Raw genomic sequence first — 18,490 nt, forward strand, 5'->3', positions numbered from 1 at the left:
TTGCCAACCAAGTCTTGTCGGAGTCGCCGCTCAAGCTCTGTCGGGCTGTCTACGCCATCATGCCTACCGATTTGCACTGCGAGCCTGACTCTTCCCCTACGCTGGCTGCGGCCGAGGGTAGACGTGAGTCCTCCCCTTCGCTGGCTGCGACCGAGGGCTTGGGCGAAGCTACTAACCGAGCTCTTGCATAAAGCTTCGCGTGCGCCTGCGACCGAGGACGAGCCTCAGCTACTTGCGAGCGAAGATTGGACTGAGGCTACCCTTACGCTGACCGAGTCATTTCCTAATGCTTACCTTACGTCGTCTGCAACCGAGGGCAGGCGTGAGGATGAGCGTACACTACCTAAGACTGAGGACCAGGCTGAGGCTGCCCTATCGCTGTCTGTGACCGAGGGCGGGCCTAACATTGAGCCTACGGTGCCTGTGGCCGAAGGCGGGCATCAGTCATCCCCCGCTTCGCCTGTTACCGGGGGAGGGCATCTGGCTCCTCCTGCTTTACCTATTGCCGATGGCGGGCTGTTGCCTGACGAACGCTTCTGGTGCGACCATTACGCGTGGCTCAAGGATCAAGGCTATGTGTTGCGTCCTCGGTATAGACCTGGCTGGGTACCAATCTGGGCAGGAACAGACGCATTTTTTTGGGATTATGAGGACGGCGTAGTTAATGATGTACGTGCTATTTTGAGTTCTTCGTCTCCGTCTGACTGAGAACAGTCAGTATGGGCACGTTATGGATGCCACCCGCTCGTCTGACGGGGTGATTGTCATTCTCAAGTCCATATTCAAAAAAGAACATCCCTATGAGGTCGAAATAACACAGATGTTCTCCTCTGCACCCCTAATGTCTGACCCTGGAAACCATTGCGTGCCGCTTTACGACGTACTGCAAGTCCCGGACGATAGCGACAATGTGCTCCTCGTTATTCCTCTTCTGCGAAGGTTCAACGATCCTTCTATACAAACTGTGGGGGAGGCCGTAGACTTTTTCCACCAAATCTTCGAGGTACGTCTAATACCGACTGCCTTACGCCCACGTCCAACGCGAATTTGATTTATGTAGGGTCTGCGGTTCATGCATGAGAACCATGTAGCTCATCGGTTTGTCCAACTTGTTTTTTAAGCTTCTCGCCTGTCTGACGCATTGCACTAGAGACTGCATGAACTTCAATATCATGATGGACCCGAAACCCCTTTTCCCAAAGCTATTCCATCCTCAGAAGCCGAAATATACGCTGGACTTCAAAGGATATGCTAAGCACTTCACGCGCACCAAGCGCCCAACAAAGTACTACCTCATCGACTTTGGCCTTTCTCGCAAATACAATCCTGAGGATGGTCCTCCTCGAGAGGACCCTATTTGGGGGGGAGATAAAACAGTTCCTGAATTTCATCGCTCCGACGATCCTTGCGACCCGTTTCCGACCGATATTTACTACCTCGGAAATATGATTAGGAAGGACTTCCTGCAGGTAATGTCAGACGTCCCCGCGTTTCTATGCTGCATTGATTCGGTTTCTGTGCAGACGTACCGTGGCGTGGAATTCATGCAGCCTCTTGTCCATGACATGGTGGATGACGATCCTGCAAAAAGGCCAACTATTGATCAGGTTGTTGCGCGATTTGCAGACCTTCGTGGAAATCTTGGGTACTGGAAACTACGCTCCCGGCTCGTCCCTCGCAAGGAATTCTGGATAATGAAGATATACCGAACTATCAGGCACATCCTTAGAACTGTTGGGTATATTGTACTGAACCGTCCCCCGGTTCCTACTATAATTTCTCACAATACGCCCAACGAATCTGCATAATTTTCTCGGAGGTTCACCGCAGACTTCAAATCAAGCGTATGATTATACCTATATCGTGGCCGGAGCTTGTCGCCGTCCTTCTTGCTTATGCTCAACTGACTTCTCTTCCTAACGCTCCTACCTGTACGACCCTGCTTCAGTTACACGCATCTTGACTGAAATTATTTTGTATCGTAACTATATGATGGGAACGATTCATACGCTCTTTACACTCGTTCGCACAATCTACGATATTGGAATTCCCAGGTTGCAAGATCTTCCCGAACACACGGTCAGATCCTCAGCACACATGGTGACGCAACACTGCTACGCGTGTAACTGCGCAAACCACCAAAGTGCAGCGTGACCGCTGACCTGCGGCGGTCGTGACTGGTCGTCACGCGGGAAAGTCTGGCATGAGGGCTTCACAAGATTCGTTTCCGCTACCAGCTTTCTTAGCGTCGGCCCCTTCGAGTCCTTCCAGACGCTGAAGTCCCGCATTTTGACTACTAAAAAATTAGGGCCTCATGTCCGCTAAGGCGTTGATCGGACCTTAGGCTTTGTGATATCATCGAGACGCTCGTCGTTCACAATAGTCTCGATGTCTGGGTATGGCTCGACCTCGGGGCGCATGAACGACCTGCTTTCCGACTTGATCTCACTTTCATCGGCAGGGAGTTGTCAATGCGGCGATGAAGGTTGTTGTTTCCGCTCCAGGGGCAATAAGTTCCATGCCACGTTCTCGCTTTGCATGTAGACAGCAAGCGATCTCTCTTCTTGTCTAAATACCGTTAGTATCTTCGGTACATAGCAACGCGGTTATTACTGACGACACGTCAGGTAAATGCGGTATCGTGACAGAGCTGTGTCTGTCCTCACTGTCCTTGCTCCAAGGACGAGGGGGAGGGGGACGTTCGCTTAGCGAACGTTCATCCACTTGACTGCTTCGATGGTTGGACGCGCTCGTGCATTTTTGCTTCGGAGAACTAACGTTACAAAAAAAACGCAAAGGTGAGCAATACCTTATTTGAGTGCCGGCGACTCGGTAAGCTCACAAAACAGGCCTGGAATGCTTCCGGGACCCTCGACCCTCTGCACCTGGTTGCTAACTTGCTCAAGATCATCAGCTGCTGATAGCTCAGAAGAACACGCAGCGCAATTCATCGATGAAAATGAGGGCCGATGGCAGCTTCCGACCGTTGGATGTCATGATGAGTCAGGTCAGGGACACTGGAGTCGTTGTGTGGGCGCATGAGATCCTCGGCGCATCGCAGCGTAAGGAGGGGCGACAGCCGAACTCAAGCTACAATAGTTTGAGGTGCTTCCACGCTCCATCAAGCAGCGAAAAGCCTTCACGCGGCAGGGAAGCGCATCTGAGACAACGTCGCTCGGCAAAACGAGCGTGTGGCGTGATAGCCGCTGGAAAACTGCTTGCCGACTTCAACCAGATTTTTGTAGCGCAGACAGTCAATCGCATGCCACTGCCTTGACGATTCGCCTTATAGAATTCGCACTGCCTATGGTATACGCTGCATATGCTCCGTTTATGCCAATTTTAGCAACAACAAACAAATTTCCACCCGCTCCCACCTGTGCAGCGCCGTTCAGCATTTTATGTGGCGTTGTTGTATCTTTGCTCGCTGCAGTGTTCTACAGTCATCGGATCAAGGAGGTATCGTTTATGCGTTCCTCGATCCTACGAATGGCACTGATGCGTCGGCTTAAATATATAACAAGGACTGCCGAGAAAGTGTGCAGCGTCCAGTGATATATCCATAGCAACCGAGTGTTTGGACGATGCACGGGCAGTGGACAGTAAATCAGGACAATTGGGCCAGCGTTAGCATCATGACCTTCCTGTCAGAGCTGCAGGAGCCCTGCGCTTGTGAGCAGCGCACGCCGGCCATGTTGTATTCGCCCACTCCTTCTGTTATGTAGAAAATATGAAGCGGCAACGTCAGGCAGGTAAGGAACTTGACCAGTCAGCATTCGCCGACGCTAAAAAAATTGATGAATTCCCCGAAGCATATCAAACATTAATGACGCGATCGCGCATTCGCAGCGCACACAAACGTGCCTGACATCAATGAATTGACCATGACTATCATCAAGGTTCCTGTCGGGCTGTAGGCTATACCCCGGCGATGCCCTCGGTTGAGACAGCCGTACCACCTCTTAGATTATGTGGGGTGATAGGGATCAGTTTCATGCTGAATCTTTGCGTGATCTTCACACTCTCCAATGCTAACGCTTGGACGACTGAACAGCTGGCGGCTTGACGTGCACTTCACAGGGTGAGTGGTCGAACTAAATAGCTTGACATATCAGCGTGAACAACCGCAGCACTAATTCAACGTACAGGTCTTTACCGTCAGCTCAACGTGCAACGTTCAGGACCGAGCGATCCTCCTGTTAGTCGCGCCCAGAAGTGTACCGTTCGTGGCCGTCCGCCAACCCAGCTGAACTTCTCCTTCAGCATGAAAGCTCCTCACAAAAGGGCATACCGCCACTTACTGCACACAAGCATGACCACACATTGGCCATGCCTTGGCTTCTCTGCCGCCAGAAATCGCTCAAACAATTCGCACTATCTGCCCCTCACCGGCACGAGCTCATAGTGTAGAGCTCTATGTTCAGAGTCGTCTGAAATTAATATCCGCTGCGATGCCAATTAGAAAACATACACAATATATCTCCAGGCACATTTCACTGAGCAATACATTGCCCGCAGTCCACATATTAGCCCAGAAAAGAAAAGAAAAATACAATTACTGGCGTCGCAATCCGTTACAGCTTCTGCTACGTCACTCAATCACCTCACCAATACGGCTCGTCAGGCGCTCTCAGAAGAACTTTCGGTGACATCCTTTTGTTCTGAAGAGATATGAGGTGTTTAGAGCGACAAAGGCGAGAAATCATCGTGGTGTACTTACCGCTGCCAGGAGGCACCTCGACATTGCCGGCTTGGTCTTGATCTACGTGATGTTATCAGAACTCGGAACACGGCTATGCGGAGTCGCGTCAGACTCACTGCTCTGGACAACGATTCCTACAACGGTGAGGCTTCCGTCATGGTTTGAAGTGCCATCAGAATCGGTAACGTCGACTTCGTCTGCTAGTTGCAGATTAGTTGTAATGACCCCGCTGGCGGAGAGTGTGTCCCATTTGCACCTACCTGCTGTTTGTCCCTCGGCTGCTTCCTCAGCTACGACGGCAAGTGTGGTATCGCCAGCGGCGGCTGTAGACGCGTCCATAGCCTCCAACTCACGAAGAACAGTGAGTGGAATATCGGAGGGGTCTGATTCGACGGCCACAGGTACGCCGTCATGGGAGGTAATGGTGATCAGAGAGTGATTCGATGACGTCCGATGGAGCTCTGGGTGTTATGAGCTTTTGACATCTCAAGATACCAGAGTGACACTTACGAAGACTGCCGTTGCCCATGCGCTTATTTCTTGCGATATCCGATGTGCTCTGATGTGCTCCAGTCAACGACTTCTTGAACACGAGTTAACTAAGATTTACCTTGACCTTACCGCGCAGTTCCACACAATTAGAGTGGAGAGCACGCGTTTCGAAAATGATCGTGATCTTGGCCACCGCATTATAGAAACGTGTTTTAGCACAATATTTCTGTAAACGACCAACAGTAGCAGTGAGCCTGCAAAAGGTCGGTCAGGACACATTATCACAGTGAATTGCATTGCGTACGTCTCGTGCCTATATCTGAGGAGGCGGACGAGCTCGTCGGAAATATCTAGGTCGCTCTCCTTCATTAACGCATCCAAGATATCCATGGTCTCGTGCAGAACTTGACGACATTCCTCAAGGCGGGGGTTCGACGCTTCTGTCACAGCAACTGCGGTAGCGCCAGCAGTAGTAGACAGTATTGTACATGTTCCGGCAGCAACGGTAAAAAAGACAGTAGTAGCCGTGAGAGCCATATCCAGATTTGAAGATGTGAGTATGCAGGCGAGGAGAATTGTGGGAGATGCTGTAGAGGTCGTGGTACTTATGTACATTCGCAGAAGACGTAGCTGCGAATGGAATAATGCGCAAGGCCTTAGATAACAGTATCAACCACTTTGGCAGGTCTTCTGTCGTGGGTTGCCATCGATGGCACGTTGCTGCAGTGAGAGCGCGACAGTCAATCCGGAGATGACTTGTTGGCAATCTCGCTTACAGCGCAAGCAACACAACGCTTCCTCTTCAAGAATGGCGCCAGTGGACCGGACAGAAGACAATGCTCGAGCACCATCGCGAGCCAACGAGAAGACAATTGAAATCGAAAAGCTGGGATGGCTGTGAGATTTGCTACCAGGTACGCGAGCCGATATCTAGCGTGGGATATCTCGGGTTCAGGCTGGTAGAAGAAGGAAAAGTTGAAGTTTGTGACAGAGTGACACAATATTTTTACTGATCAAACCGGCCGGGGGTTAACTTGATCGTACCCTATTAACGTCACACGCCCGCGCGCGCTGCACCCACAGAGACAAATAATTTGCAAATAATACTTCGACCCCACCCATCACGGCAGAGCACGTGCTTGACTTCTGCCAACCAAGTCTTGTCCAAGTCGCCGCTCTCTGTCAGGCTACGGTCTACGCCATCATGCCCACTGATTTGCAATGCGAGCCCGACTCTTCCCCTATGCTGGCTGCGGCTGAGGGCAGGCGTGAGTCTTCCTCTTCGCTGGCTGCGACCGAGAGCTGGGGTGAAGCTACTGACTGAGCTCTTCCATAAAGCTTCGCGTGCGCCTGCGACCGAGGACGAGCCTCAGCTACTTGCGAGCGAAGATTGGACTGAGGCTACCCTTACGCTGACCGAGTCATTTCCTAATGCTTACCTTACGTCGTCTGCAACCGAAGGCAGGCGTGAGGATGAGCGTACACTACCTAAGACTGAGGACCAGGCTGAGGCTGCCCTATCGCTGTCTGTGACCGAGGGCGGGCCTAACATTGAGCCTACGGTGCCTGTGGCCGAAGGCGGGCATCAGTCATCCCCCGCTTCGCCTGTTACCGGGGGAGGGCATCTGGCTCCTCCTGCTTTACCTATTGCCGATGGCGGGCTGTTGCCTGACGAACGCTTCTGGTGCGACCATTACGCGTGGCTCAAGGATCAAGGCTATGTGTTGCGTCCTCGGTATAGACCTGGCTGGGTACCAATCTGGGCAGGAACAGACGCATTCTTTTGGAATCAAGAGGACGGCGTAGTCTCTGATGTACGTGCTATCTTGAGTTCTTCGTCTCAGTCTGACTGAGAATAGTCAGTACGGGCACATTATGGATGCCACCCGCTCGTCGGACGGGGCGATTGTCATGCTCAAGTCCATATCCAAAAAAGTACATCCCTATGAGGTCGAAGTAACACAGATGTTCTCCTCTGCACCCCTAATGTCCAACCCTCGCAACCACTGCGTACCGCTTTACGATGTACTGCAAGTCCCGGACAATAGCGACAGGGTGCTCCTCGTTATGCCTCTTCTGCGAAGGTTCTATGATCCTTCTATGCAAACTGTGGGGGAGGCCGTCGACTTTTTCCACCAAATCTTCGAGGTAAGTCTAACGCCGACTGCGATACGCATACGATTAATGCGAGTTTCATTTATGTAGGGTCTGCAGTTCATGCATGAGAATCATGTAGCTCATCGGTTTGTCCAGCTTGTTGTCTAAGTTGTCCGCCTGTCTAACGCTTTGCGCCAGAGACTGCATGAACTTCAATATCATGATGGACCCGAAACCCCTTTTCCCAAAGCTGTTTCATCCTCAGAAGCCGAAATATACTCTGGACTTCAAAGGATATGCTAAGTTCTTCACGCGTACCAAGCGGCCAACAAAGTACTACTTCATCGACTTTGGCCTTTCTCGCAAATACAATCCTGAGGATGGTCCTCCTCGAGAGGACCCTATTTGGGGGGGAGATAAAACGGTTCCCGAATTTCATCGTTCCAACGATCCTTGCGACCCGTTTCCGACTGATATTTACTACCTCGGAAATGTGATTAGGGAGGACTTCTTGAAGGTAATGTCAGACGTCCCCGCGTTTCTGTGCTGCGTTGATTCGGTTCCTGTGCAGACATACCGTGGCGTGGAATTCATGCAGCCTCTTGTCCATGACATGGTGGATGACGATCCCGCAAAAAGGCCAACTATTGACCAGGTTGTTACGCGATTTGCAGACCTTCGTGGAAAGCTTGGGTACTGGAAACTACGCTCCCGGCTTGTTCCTTGGAAGGAATTCTGGATAATGAAGATATACCGAACTATCAGGCACATTCTTAGAACTATTGGGTATATTGTAATGAACCGTCCCCCGGTCCCTACTATGATTTCTCGCAATACGCCCAACGAATCTGTTTAACTTTCTCGGAGGTTCACCGCAGACTTCGACTTCAGATCAAGCGTCTGATTATACCTATATCGTGGCCGGAGCTTGTCACCGTTCTTCTTGCTTATGCTCAACTGACTTCTCTTCCTAATGCTCCTGCCTGTATGGCCCCGCTTCAGTCACACGCATCTTGACTGAAATTATTTTTTTATCGTAACTGTATGATGGGAACGATTCAAACACTCTTTACACTCGTTCGCACAATCTACGATATTGGGACTCCCAGGTTGCAAGTTCTTCCCGAACACACGGTCAGATCCTCAGCACATGGTGACGCAACACTGCTACGCGTGTAACTGCGCAAACCAAAGTACCGTGACCGCTGACCTGCGGCGGTCGTGACTGGTCGTCACGCGGGAAAGTCCATGAGGGCTTCACAAGATTCGTTTCCGCTACCAGCTTTCTTAGCCTCGGCCCCTTCGAGACGCTGAAGTCCCGCATTTTGACTACTGAAACTTAGGGCCTCATGTCCGCTAAGGCGTTGATCGGACCTTAGGCTTTGTGATATCACCGAGACGCTCGTCGTTCACAATAGTCTCGATGTCTGACGGTATGGCTCGACCTTGGGGCGCATGAACAACCCACTTTCCGACTTAATCTCGCTTGCATCGGCACAGAGCTGTCAATTGCGGCGAGGAAGGCTGTTGTTCTCGCTCCAGAGTCCAGGGGTAACCAGATCCATGCCACGTTCTCGTTTTGCATTGTAGGCAGCAAGCGATCTCTCTCCTTGTTTAAATATCGTTATCGTCGGTACGTAGCAACGCGGTTAGTACTGACGACCCGTCAGGTAAGTGCGGTATCGTGACAGAGCTGTGACCGTCCTCACTGTCCTTGCTCCAGGACGAGGGGGAGGGGAAGTTTCGCTTAGCGAACGGTCTGTCAAGCGCATGTGATGCCATGATGTCGACTTGGCTGCTTCGGCAGGTGGACGTGCTCGTGCAGTCTTGCTTCGGGAAATCTTCATTACAAAAAATGCAAAGGTGAGCAAAACCTTATTTGACAGCCGGCGACTCGGTAAGCTCACAAAACAGGCCTGGAACGCTTCCGGACCCTCGAGCCTACTGCATCAAGTTGCTAACCTGCTCAAGATCAGCTATGGATAGCATAGAACAACAAGCGGCGCAACTCATCGATGCAATTGAGGGCCGATGACAGCTTCCGAATGTCAGATGTCATGGTGACCCAGGTCAGGGACATCTGCTCGCTGTGTGGGCGTATGAGATCCTAGCAATCTACGCGGTGCAACGCACCAACTGAGTGCGACGGATGGAGCAGGTGCCGGCCGAACTCAAGCTACAGTAGCTTGAGATGCTTCCACGCTTCATCAAGCAACGAAAAGCCTTCACGCAGCACGGAAGCGTATTTGAGACAAGTCGCTCGGCTTACCGAGCAAGTGGCGTAAGAGCCGCTCAAAAACGTGTCTTTTGCTTGCCAAACTTTAACGAGGTTCCTGTGGCACAGACAGTGAACCTCATGCCACTGCCTCGATGGGTCGCCCTCTAATATTCCCATTGTCTGTGATATGCGCTCCATGTGCTCCGATTATGCGCAGCGCCATTCACCATTTTCGTGGCGTTGTTGTATTTTCGCTCGCGCAGCAATAGATTCGTCCTACAATCACGAGATCAAGGAGGTATCGTTTATGCACTCCTCGATCCCACGAATGGCACTGACGAGTCGAGCCTGAATATACAACAAGGACTACCGAGAAAGGATGCAACGTCCAGTGATATGTCCATAGCAACCGAGTGTTTGAACGAAACGGATGAGGCAGTGGGCAGTGAATCAGGACAATTGGGCTAGCGTTAGCATCGCAATCTTCCTGTCAGAGCTCCAGGAGTCCTGCGCTTGTGAGCAGCGCACACCGGCCATGTTGTAATCGCCCGCTCCTTCTGTTCCCTACAAAATATGAAGCCGCAACGTCAGGCAGATAAGGACCTTGACCAGTCATCATTCACCGACATTAAAAAGATTGATGAATTCCCCGAAGCATATTAAAGGCTCATGACTCGATCGCGGATTTGCAGCGCACACTAACGTACCTGACATGAATGAATCGACCATGACTATCATCAAGGCTGCTGTCGGACTGGAGGCTATACCCCGGCGATGCCCTCGGCTGAGACAGCCGTATCACCTCTTAAATCACGCGGGGTGATAGATATCAGTTTGTTGCTGAATCTTTGTGAGATCTTCGCCCTCTCCAATGCTAACGCTTGGACGACTGAACAGCTGGCGGCTTGATGTGCACTCCACAGGATGAGTGGTCGAACTAGATAGCTTGACATATCAGCGTTAATCGCAACAGTATTTCAACGCACAGCTCTGTACCGTCAGATCAACGTTCAACGTTCACGTCCGAGCGATCCTACTGTTTGTCGCACCCGCGTTTCAAATGAATGTGACACAAGAAGACACAAATGACCACAAACTGAGACATTGGACCAATCAGATCACGACCGATCAGTGAGAAGCGCTCATGGACCCACAAACACCAAACACAGCAGACACAATTAATCCGATCAGGTAAGAACGAACGCCAAGGTTTACGCGCCTGCGCACACTCCGGGACCAAAACTCGAGGTCGCCTGAATTGATAGCCTTGCAAGCTTTCAACGTGCTACCAGGTGTCGAAATGAACTGCCAATATGCTTAGATGATGACCGTGATGAATGATGAACCTACGGCGTGGGCTTGCCCCTGAAATGCACAGTGAGTTACTTGGGGACCTGGTCGACTGGAAAGATATTGTCTCAACGTTCCACAGGAGGACACTCATACAATTGTGCCAAATATCGCTGCGCTAGACAATCTGGAAAATTCGCAGCTTCGGTGAATCCATATCTTCGCAATGATGAAGTGGAGGCAGTCGATGCACTTTCAGCGGCAGCAAACAACGGATAGACACTCTGACCATCCCAACCGAAGAAAAGATTAAAAAAACGGCCAATCGCCCAGATAATTCTCCACCTACCTCCACATAAACGGACATATTACGGCAGAGCAACCCTTCACAACAGCGGTTCAACTCGCAGCGGCGAACTTGCGCGATTTCCGGGATCTTATCTCAGATGACCTTCATCGTAAGGGGCAACGACGGCCTCGTAGAGCTAGGTGCAACTGCCAGGCGGCTGCTGAAAAGCTCAGATCGACTCTGTAGCGGGCATGACACTCATTTGCGATGCAACCCATTCAGTGAGATAGCCGAAATACAGAATCTGCAGGATACGATGGATCAAGAAGAAATTGCATGTGGTCATTGCGACCATGAGCGACGATAGAGAGGTCGTGCACAAGGAGAAACTCATTTTGAGTCGCTCAGAATCGCCGTTAAAATCAGCTGTTGTCGGTTGTTTGCTTGGCTGGAGCACGCGGACGCAGCGGACGCGCGTCCAATCCAAGCCAAACCATCGCACTCATCACTCGTCTCGACGGCAGAGCTTCATGACTTCGTGCAAGATCATATATGGCACAGCTTGGTATGTTGCGAATACATCAGAACTGTACATCGGGATGACGCTCCGCATTTAGGAAGAAGGAGCGCACAACGGCTCTCGTCGTGTGCGCCGTACTTAATGGTTTCCGGGCAATCGACACCGGTGAGGATGACTGCGCATGCTATAGAGACTACGACGAGGAACATTGATGTTTAAGATGCCAGCGGCGCAACCAAAACATTATCGGTACGGTTGGACGCCAACTCTCTGGACAGAGATGTGACATCCACGCAGCGAGGACCTAGTCGGAGAAGCACTGAGGTTATTGCAGGAGAAACACGGCATTCGGCGTGAGGACCTCTTCATACAGACGAAGTGAGTCTCGGACATTTCAGCGGTGTGTTGTAGCTCATCGTGTAGGTACACGACGCTCAGTGGCCAAGACCGCAGTCGACCACTCCCATACAACTCTCGCGACGACATCGCAACTCAGATAGAGACGTCGGTGCAAACGTCGATGCGGAACCTCCATACCACATACCTGGACAGCCTCCTCCTCCATTCGCCGTTTGGGCGCCTCGAAGACACCATTACCGCATGGCGGGTTCTGATAAAACTACAGAACGCTGGAACCGTCAAGATAATCGGCGTCAGCAACACATATGACGTGAACATCATTGAGATGTTGGAGAAACAAACGGGTAGGCCGGTCCAGGTGGTTCAGAATCGGTGGTATGAAGGCAATCAATGGGATCCAGAAGTCTGCAGCTACTGCAGGAAGCGAGGGATTCAGTATCAGTACGTGTTTCCGGTATGCTGTTACCTCCAAGAATAATATCATAAATCCATAAGCATTGTGTAGGTCGTTCTGGACCTTGTCCGGCTCCCCAACCCTGCTCGCGCATCCGTGCCTCCGTTTGATCGCCCGTGAGAGGAACTGTACGCCAGCCCAGGCACTTTTCCGGCTTGCCCAGTCCCACGGCATTATGCCTCTATCCGGCACGACAAATGAGCAGCACATGAAAGAGGACATCGAAACGGAGAAAATTAGCTTGAAAGAGGAGTTGCAAAGCACAGGAAGGCTGAGCAGCGCTGCACAAGAGATCAACAATCTTCTTTGGGGTTCTTGAGCGGACCCGCGTTCCAAGCTGTATGGATTATGTACATGCAGAGCCTTGTAGCTCTACGAGTTCATTCCGGCTACTGGTGAGCGCAATATGTACGAAGCGAGCGTCACTTAACATAAAGCAACACCATCCCGAGCACAACCTGAGCCTCGTTCGATTCGGTATAGAACTCCAGCGAATTTCTAATCCATTTATGGTAACTTTATGTACATATAAAACACGTAAAAGTATTAACATTAATTCGAACACTATAGCGCAAATTCATTTTTTTAAATAAACCGCACTCGGCAGCTCCTCCACCTGGTGCAGTCTCTCCCGTCAACGCTAGTGCACACATGTCGTCTTCCCTGCGTGCTGTGGCCGCCGCCGGACCGCTACATGGGCGTGTTCTATTTCTCGGTCGTAGCTGTTTTCCGATCACGCGTACAACACTCTCCTTCGCCCGACCTTACAGCCATGTCCCGAGCTCGTTGAGCAGCGAGCATACACACATTACTGGACTCCGTCATCTGTCTTCAGGGCGCGTACGGAATGAACAGTACCCGCCTAAGAGCCAAGCTGGTGCTGACGATAGCAATGCAGCGGATGCTGCCTGCGGTCACTCTGATGCGGAGGCCGCTTCAGATAGTGCCGACAGTTCAGCGGTACTTCCTGACTCTGCGAGCTCTATGAGCAATGGAGGGATCAGCCCGCTGCCTTCAGGTGAGAAAATTCCTCCATGCAGCAAGCATAGGACTCTCGCGGACGTAATCTGACTATCGCTGTTTCATCCAGGCTTGTCCGTTGACTCCAACGCGGACCAACTATCTACCATTGCACCGTCGTCTCGTCTTTCATCTTCGGCGGCCCCAGACAGTGACGCTAGCCCTGCTATCACAGCAAACAGCCCGGCTGGAAAGACCACGGTCGACGTGGTCTCCGACGTTAACATGGCCAAAAATAAAGCTTCCAAGGGAGCACAGCATAAGCCTTCGAGGCCGTGCCCTGCCTGCGGTAGTTCTGATCACTGGATGGTTGACTGTCCTGCCAGGAGTCACATCAAACCAAACATCCGTTGCCGCCGATGCGGTAGCTGGGATCATTGGATTGTCGACTGCACTGAGCCCAAAGCAGTGCGGAATGCCCGTCCCAGGATGTGTAACATTTGTGGGGAGCAGGAACATCTGGAGCGCGATTGTCCCAACCGAGCGCAGCATAAACCTTCGAGGCCGTGCGCTGTGTGCGGTAGCCCTGATCACTGGATATATGACTGTCCCGACAGAACTCGCATCAAACCAGAACGCCCCTGCCCCCTGTGCGGTAGTATGGATCATTGGAAGATTGATTGCACTAGGCCCAAAGCAGTGCGGGAAATCCGTCCCAGGAAGTGTAACATTTGTGGGGAGCAGGAACATCTGGAGCGCGATTGTCCCAACCGAGCGCAGCATAAACCTTCGAGGCCGTGCGCTGCGTGTGGTAGTCCTGATCACTGGATGATTGATTGTCCTGATAGAAATCACATCAAACCAGATCACCCTTGCTCCCTGTGCGGTAGCATGGATCATTGGAAGGTCGATTGCACCTCAAGCAGAAAAGTGCGGAAGGCCTACCAGGGATGCACCATTTGTGGGGAGCAGGAACACCTTACTCGCGATTGTCCCAATCGAGCACAGCATAAGCCTCTGAAGCCGTGCCCTGTGTGCGGTAGCCCTGATCACTGGATGTATGACTGCCCTGACAGAACTCACATCAAACCAAAACGCCCCTGCCGCCAGTGCGGCAGTCTGGATCATTGGGAGTTCGACTGCACTGCGCCCGTGGAGGAACGGAGGGCCTATTACATGAAATGCACCATTTGTGGGCAGAGGGGACATGTTGCGGGCCATTGTCCCGACCGTGCACAGCACAAGCCTACCGAGTCCGTGCCCCGGGTGCTGTAGTCCTAATCATTGGAAGTATGACTGCCTCAATGTGGGCGCAAACCCCGCCTCCAAATGAGGCTAGGTGCGCATTGCGGAGATCGACATCACACGGGTAGGTGTCGGATGGCGCTGACCAAAAACATTAGCGAAACCTAGCGATTACTGTCGTCAACCAAGCCAATTGAAGAGTGTTTCCACATTCATTCGGCAAATCCCCTTCTCCTTCCTTTCCACGCAGACGTACAAACACGCAATACTCCCAGAAGAAAAGTACAAGACGACGGCAAACGGCGCGGCTATATTAGATGTCGCGACTATTTCCTTTGTCTCCAGCATCTTTTTGAACGATCTGTAACAATCTTGATGCTATGCGTTCACGTAGATGAGCATAATGAGCTTTGTTGCTGGAATAACCTCGTATACAAAGCGATTAGATATGCGAATGGCTCACTTTGGTGTGCGTACTAAATAATCGACACTGCGGTTAAAGACGCAGGGCCCAGTGAGGGCAGACAAGACTGCCGAGTTCGGAAATTGTGGCTGAAGCGTTGCCTAGGCATGATGAAGCAAAACACTAAGTCTCAGATCTCATCCATAGGATTGTATTGACCCCCAAACTCCCAGAAGCGGATGGCAAGGCGGAGCCTCCATGTGGCGCAACGGCCACTCCTCTTCGGAGATAGATTCTGTCTCTCAGGCTTCTTACAATACTTATTATGTACATACATAAAACCTTTTTCCCCGACCCGCGCCATCCGGCGCCTGATCACGACAGACCTTCCTGGTGCAGTCTGTCCTGGCAAAGCTTTGTGTTTACGCTGGTGCACACATGTCGTCTTCCCTGCGTGCTGTGGTCGCCGTCGGACCGCTACATGGGCGTTTTCTATTTCTCGGCCGTAGCTGTTTCCCAGTGACGCATACACCGCTCTCTTTCACCCGATCTTACAGCCATGTCCCGAGCTCGTGGAGCAGCGAGCACACACACATTCTTGGACTCCGACATCTATCTTCAGGACGCATACGAAATGAACAGAACTCGCCTAAAGCCCAAGCGGATGCTGACGATAGCGACGCAGCAAATGCCGTCTGCAGTCACTCTGAGACGGAGGCCGCTTCGCAGAGTGCCGACAGCTCAGCGGTGTCTGCTGACTCTGCGAGCTCTACAAGCAATGGAGGGACCAGTCCGTTGTCTTCTGGTGAGCAAATTCCTCTGTAGAGTAGTAAGCATAGAAATTCTTGCGGACCTAATCTGACTATCGCTGTCTCGTCCAGGCCTATCCGTTGACTCCAACCCAGGTCAACCATCTACTATTGCACCGTCGTCTCGTTTTTCATCTTCTGCAGCCCCAGACGCAGACGCTAGTTCTGCTATTACGGAGAACAGTCCGGCTGGAAAGGCCACGGTCGATGCGGTGTCCGACGTTATCATGACCAAAAATAAAGCTTCCAAGGGAGCACGGCATAAACCTTCGAGGCCGTGTCCTGCCTGCGGTAGTTCTGATCACCGGATGGTTGACTGTCCTGACAAGGCTCACATCAAACCAAAAAGTCCCTGCCCCCTGTGCGGTAGCATGGATCATTGGAAGGTCGATTGCATTGCACCCATTACGAAGGCACATCGCAGGGGATGTATCGTTTGTGGGGAGAAGGAACATTCTACGCGCGATTGTCCCAACCGAGCGCAGCATAAGCCTCCGAAGCCGTGCACTGCGTGCGGTAGTCCTGATCACTGGATATACGACTGTCCTGACAGGAGTCACATCAAACCAAAACACCCCTGCCGCCAGTGCGGCCGTTGGAATCATTGGGATGTCGATTGCACTGCGCCCATGGAGGAACGGAAGGCCTACGTGAAATGTATCATTTGTAGGCAGAGGGGACATGCTGCGGGCGATTGTCCGAACCGTTCATAGCACAAGCCTCTTAATCCGTGCCCTACGTGTGGGAGTCCTGATCATTGGAAGATTGACTGCCCCAAGCGGGCGCAAACCCCACCTTCAAATGAGTGAAGGCGCGCATTAAGGAGGACGGCATGGCATGGGCAGGCGCTGATCATAAACATCGCGGAACCGGCGATTACTCTCGCGGATCAAGCCAACTGAAGAGTGTCTCCACATTCATTCGACCCTTCCTCTCCTTCGTTTCCACGCAGACGTACAACCACGCAATACTTTCACAAGAAATACCGCAAGACCGGTGAACGGCACGGCTATGTTAGACCTTGCGACGAGTTGCCTTTCATCTAGCGCCTCCTTGGACCGTTGTGTAACCATCTTGATGTTACGCGTTCCGGTAGATGATAAAAAAGGAGCTTTGTTGGTGGAATGACTTCTTCGTATACAAAACGTATGGCATGATGAGGCAAAGCAGGAAGTCTCATCGACACCGATCAGAATTCATAGGATTGTATTGAGGCCCCCTCCCCAAACTCATAGAAGAGGTGGCACGGCAAGGAGGAGCCTGGATGTGGCACGCCATCCGAGGAGACGGATGGGGAGGAATCTGCGGTAGATTTTGTCTGTGTTTCTTACATACTTAATTATTATGTATACATAAAACCTTTTTTGGACCTGCGCGAGCTCACCTCCACCTGGTAAAGCTTCGTTATTTGCGCTGGTGCCCACATGTCGTCTCCCCTGCGTGCTGTGGCCTCCGTCAGACCACCACATGGGCGTGTTCTATGTCTTGGCCGTAGCTGTTTCCCGGTAACGCGTCCACCGCTCTCTTTCACTCGATCTTACAGCCATGTCCCGAGCTCGTGGAGCAGCGAGCATACATACATCCGTCATCTGTCTTCAGGACGCGTACGGAACGAACAGTACCCACCTAAAGGCCAAGTTGGCGCTGATAATAGCGACACAGCAAATGCCGTCTGCAGTCACTCTGACGCGGAGGCCGCTTCACATAGTGCGGAAGGCTTAGCTGTAACTTCGGGTTCTGCGAGCTCTTTGAGTGAGAGAGGGAACAGCCCGTCGTCTTCTGGTGAGCTATACTCATCTGCGGAGAGTTTTCAGTTGCTCCTATGGATGTAATTGGATCATCATTCAGGATTGTCCGTTGATTCAAATCCAGCTCAATCACCTCCCGCTGCTCATTCGCCACCTCTGTCATTATCTACAGCTCCTGCCTCTGCCCCCGCAGAGAATATCTCCACCGAAGAGACCACGCTCGATGCCGTCTCTGGCGTCATCGTGGCCGAAAATAAAGCTCGCAACGAAGCACAACATAAGCCTTCGGACCCGTGCCTTGCGTGTGGTAGTCCGAATCATCCGATACACCACTGTCCCGACAGAGCTCACATCAAACCAAACGCCCATTGCGACCGATGCGGTAGCTTGGATCATTGGTCTGTCGATTGCACTGCGCCCTACCAAGTGCGCAAGGCATATCGCAGGGGATGTCCCGTTTGTAAGGAGAAGGGACATCCGGGACGCGATTGTCCCAACCGAGCACAGTATAAGCCTCGACATCCGTGCCCTGCATGCGGTAGTCCTGATCACTGGATATATGACTGTGACACGAGTCACGTCAAACTAAAACACCCCTGCCACCTGTGCGGTAGTCTGGATCATTGGGCTGTCGATTGCACTGCGCCCGCAGAGGTGCAAGACGCTTACCGCAAGAAATGTGTCGTTTGTGGGCAGAGAGGGCACACCGCGCGCGATTGCACTGCGCCCGCAGAGGTGCAAGACGCTTACCGCAAGAAATGTGTCGTTTGTGGACAGAGAGGGCACACCGCGCGCGATTCTACCGACCGTGTTGAACACAAGCCTTCGAAGCTGTGCCCTGCGTGCGGTAATCCTGGCCATGGGGTCTATGACTGTACTGAGAAAGACAAAATTCCCAGCTTC

At 51.9% G+C, this 18,490-nt stretch overlaps 7 protein-coding genes across 7 annotated transcripts; 4 read left to right on the plus strand and 3 right to left on the minus strand.

The window, feature by feature from the left end:
- The first annotated feature begins 1 nt into the window (after position 1).
- On the plus strand, positions 2 to 2,045 carry LAESUDRAFT_721256 (uncharacterized protein). The gene is made up of 6 exons (XM_040907984.1): positions 2 to 123; positions 194 to 669; positions 719 to 1,003; positions 1,061 to 1,098; positions 1,151 to 1,469; positions 1,524 to 2,045. Exons 1-6 carry the CDS (start codon positions 60 to 62, stop codon positions 1,806 to 1,808), a joined length of 1,467 nt encoding a protein of 488 aa, XP_040768608.1. The 5' UTR covers positions 2 to 59; the 3' UTR covers positions 1,809 to 2,045.
- Positions 2,046 to 4,620: 2,575 nt separating this feature from the next.
- LAESUDRAFT_755521 (uncharacterized protein) lies at positions 4,621 to 5,584 on the minus strand (the record flags this gene model as incomplete). Its single annotated transcript, XM_040912035.1, has 7 exons — positions 4,621 to 4,661; positions 4,721 to 4,762; positions 4,819 to 4,899; positions 4,963 to 5,163; positions 5,213 to 5,261; positions 5,313 to 5,448; positions 5,499 to 5,584. 7 exons carry the CDS (start codon positions 5,582 to 5,584, stop codon positions 4,621 to 4,623), a joined length of 636 nt encoding a protein of 211 aa, XP_040768609.1.
- Positions 5,585 to 6,341: 757 nt separating this feature from the next.
- Positions 6,342 to 8,391, plus strand: LAESUDRAFT_672427 (uncharacterized protein). The gene is made up of 6 exons (XM_040905493.1): positions 6,342 to 6,462; positions 6,533 to 7,008; positions 7,058 to 7,342; positions 7,400 to 7,437; positions 7,490 to 7,808; positions 7,863 to 8,391. The coding sequence occupies exons 1-6, from the start codon at positions 6,399 to 6,401 to the stop codon at positions 8,145 to 8,147; spliced, it is 1,467 nt and encodes a 488-aa protein (XP_040768610.1). The 5' UTR covers positions 6,342 to 6,398; the 3' UTR covers positions 8,148 to 8,391.
- A 3,227-nt stretch (positions 8,392 to 11,618) lies between these two features.
- LAESUDRAFT_734613 (Aldo/keto reductase) lies at positions 11,619 to 12,741 on the plus strand (the record flags this gene model as incomplete). The annotated part of the gene is made up of 6 exons (XM_040910525.1): positions 11,619 to 11,653; positions 11,706 to 11,773; positions 11,836 to 11,857; positions 11,906 to 11,986; positions 12,032 to 12,409; positions 12,474 to 12,741. The coding sequence occupies 6 exons, from the start codon at positions 11,619 to 11,621 to the stop codon at positions 12,739 to 12,741; spliced, it is 852 nt and encodes a 283-aa protein (XP_040768611.1).
- Positions 12,742 to 14,361: 1,620 nt separating this feature from the next.
- On the minus strand, positions 14,362 to 14,591 carry LAESUDRAFT_755524 (uncharacterized protein; the record flags this gene model as incomplete). The annotated part of the gene is made up of 2 exons (XM_040912036.1): positions 14,362 to 14,412; positions 14,466 to 14,591. The coding sequence occupies 2 exons, from the start codon at positions 14,589 to 14,591 to the stop codon at positions 14,362 to 14,364; spliced, it is 177 nt and encodes a 58-aa protein (XP_040768612.1).
- A 1,315-nt stretch (positions 14,592 to 15,906) lies between these two features.
- Positions 15,907 to 16,639, minus strand: LAESUDRAFT_353426 (uncharacterized protein). The gene has a single exon (XM_040902136.1). It carries the CDS (start codon positions 16,520 to 16,522, stop codon positions 15,971 to 15,973), a length of 552 nt encoding a protein of 183 aa, XP_040768613.1. The 5' UTR covers positions 16,523 to 16,639; the 3' UTR covers positions 15,907 to 15,970.
- Positions 16,640 to 18,184: 1,545 nt separating this feature from the next.
- On the plus strand, positions 18,185 to 18,394 carry LAESUDRAFT_601270 (uncharacterized protein; the record flags this gene model as incomplete). Its single annotated transcript, XM_040903058.1, has 1 exon — positions 18,185 to 18,394. A coding segment is annotated over one exon (210 nt), but the record flags the coding sequence as incomplete, so codon positions are not given.
- Positions 18,395 to 18,490: the final 96 nt, after the last annotated feature.

Source organism: Laetiporus sulphureus, assembly GCF_001632365.1.
Source record: "Laetiporus sulphureus 93-53 unplaced genomic scaffold LAESUscaffold_4, whole genome shotgun sequence".
Taxonomy (NCBI): domain Eukaryota; kingdom Fungi; phylum Basidiomycota; class Agaricomycetes; order Polyporales; family Laetiporaceae; genus Laetiporus; species Laetiporus sulphureus.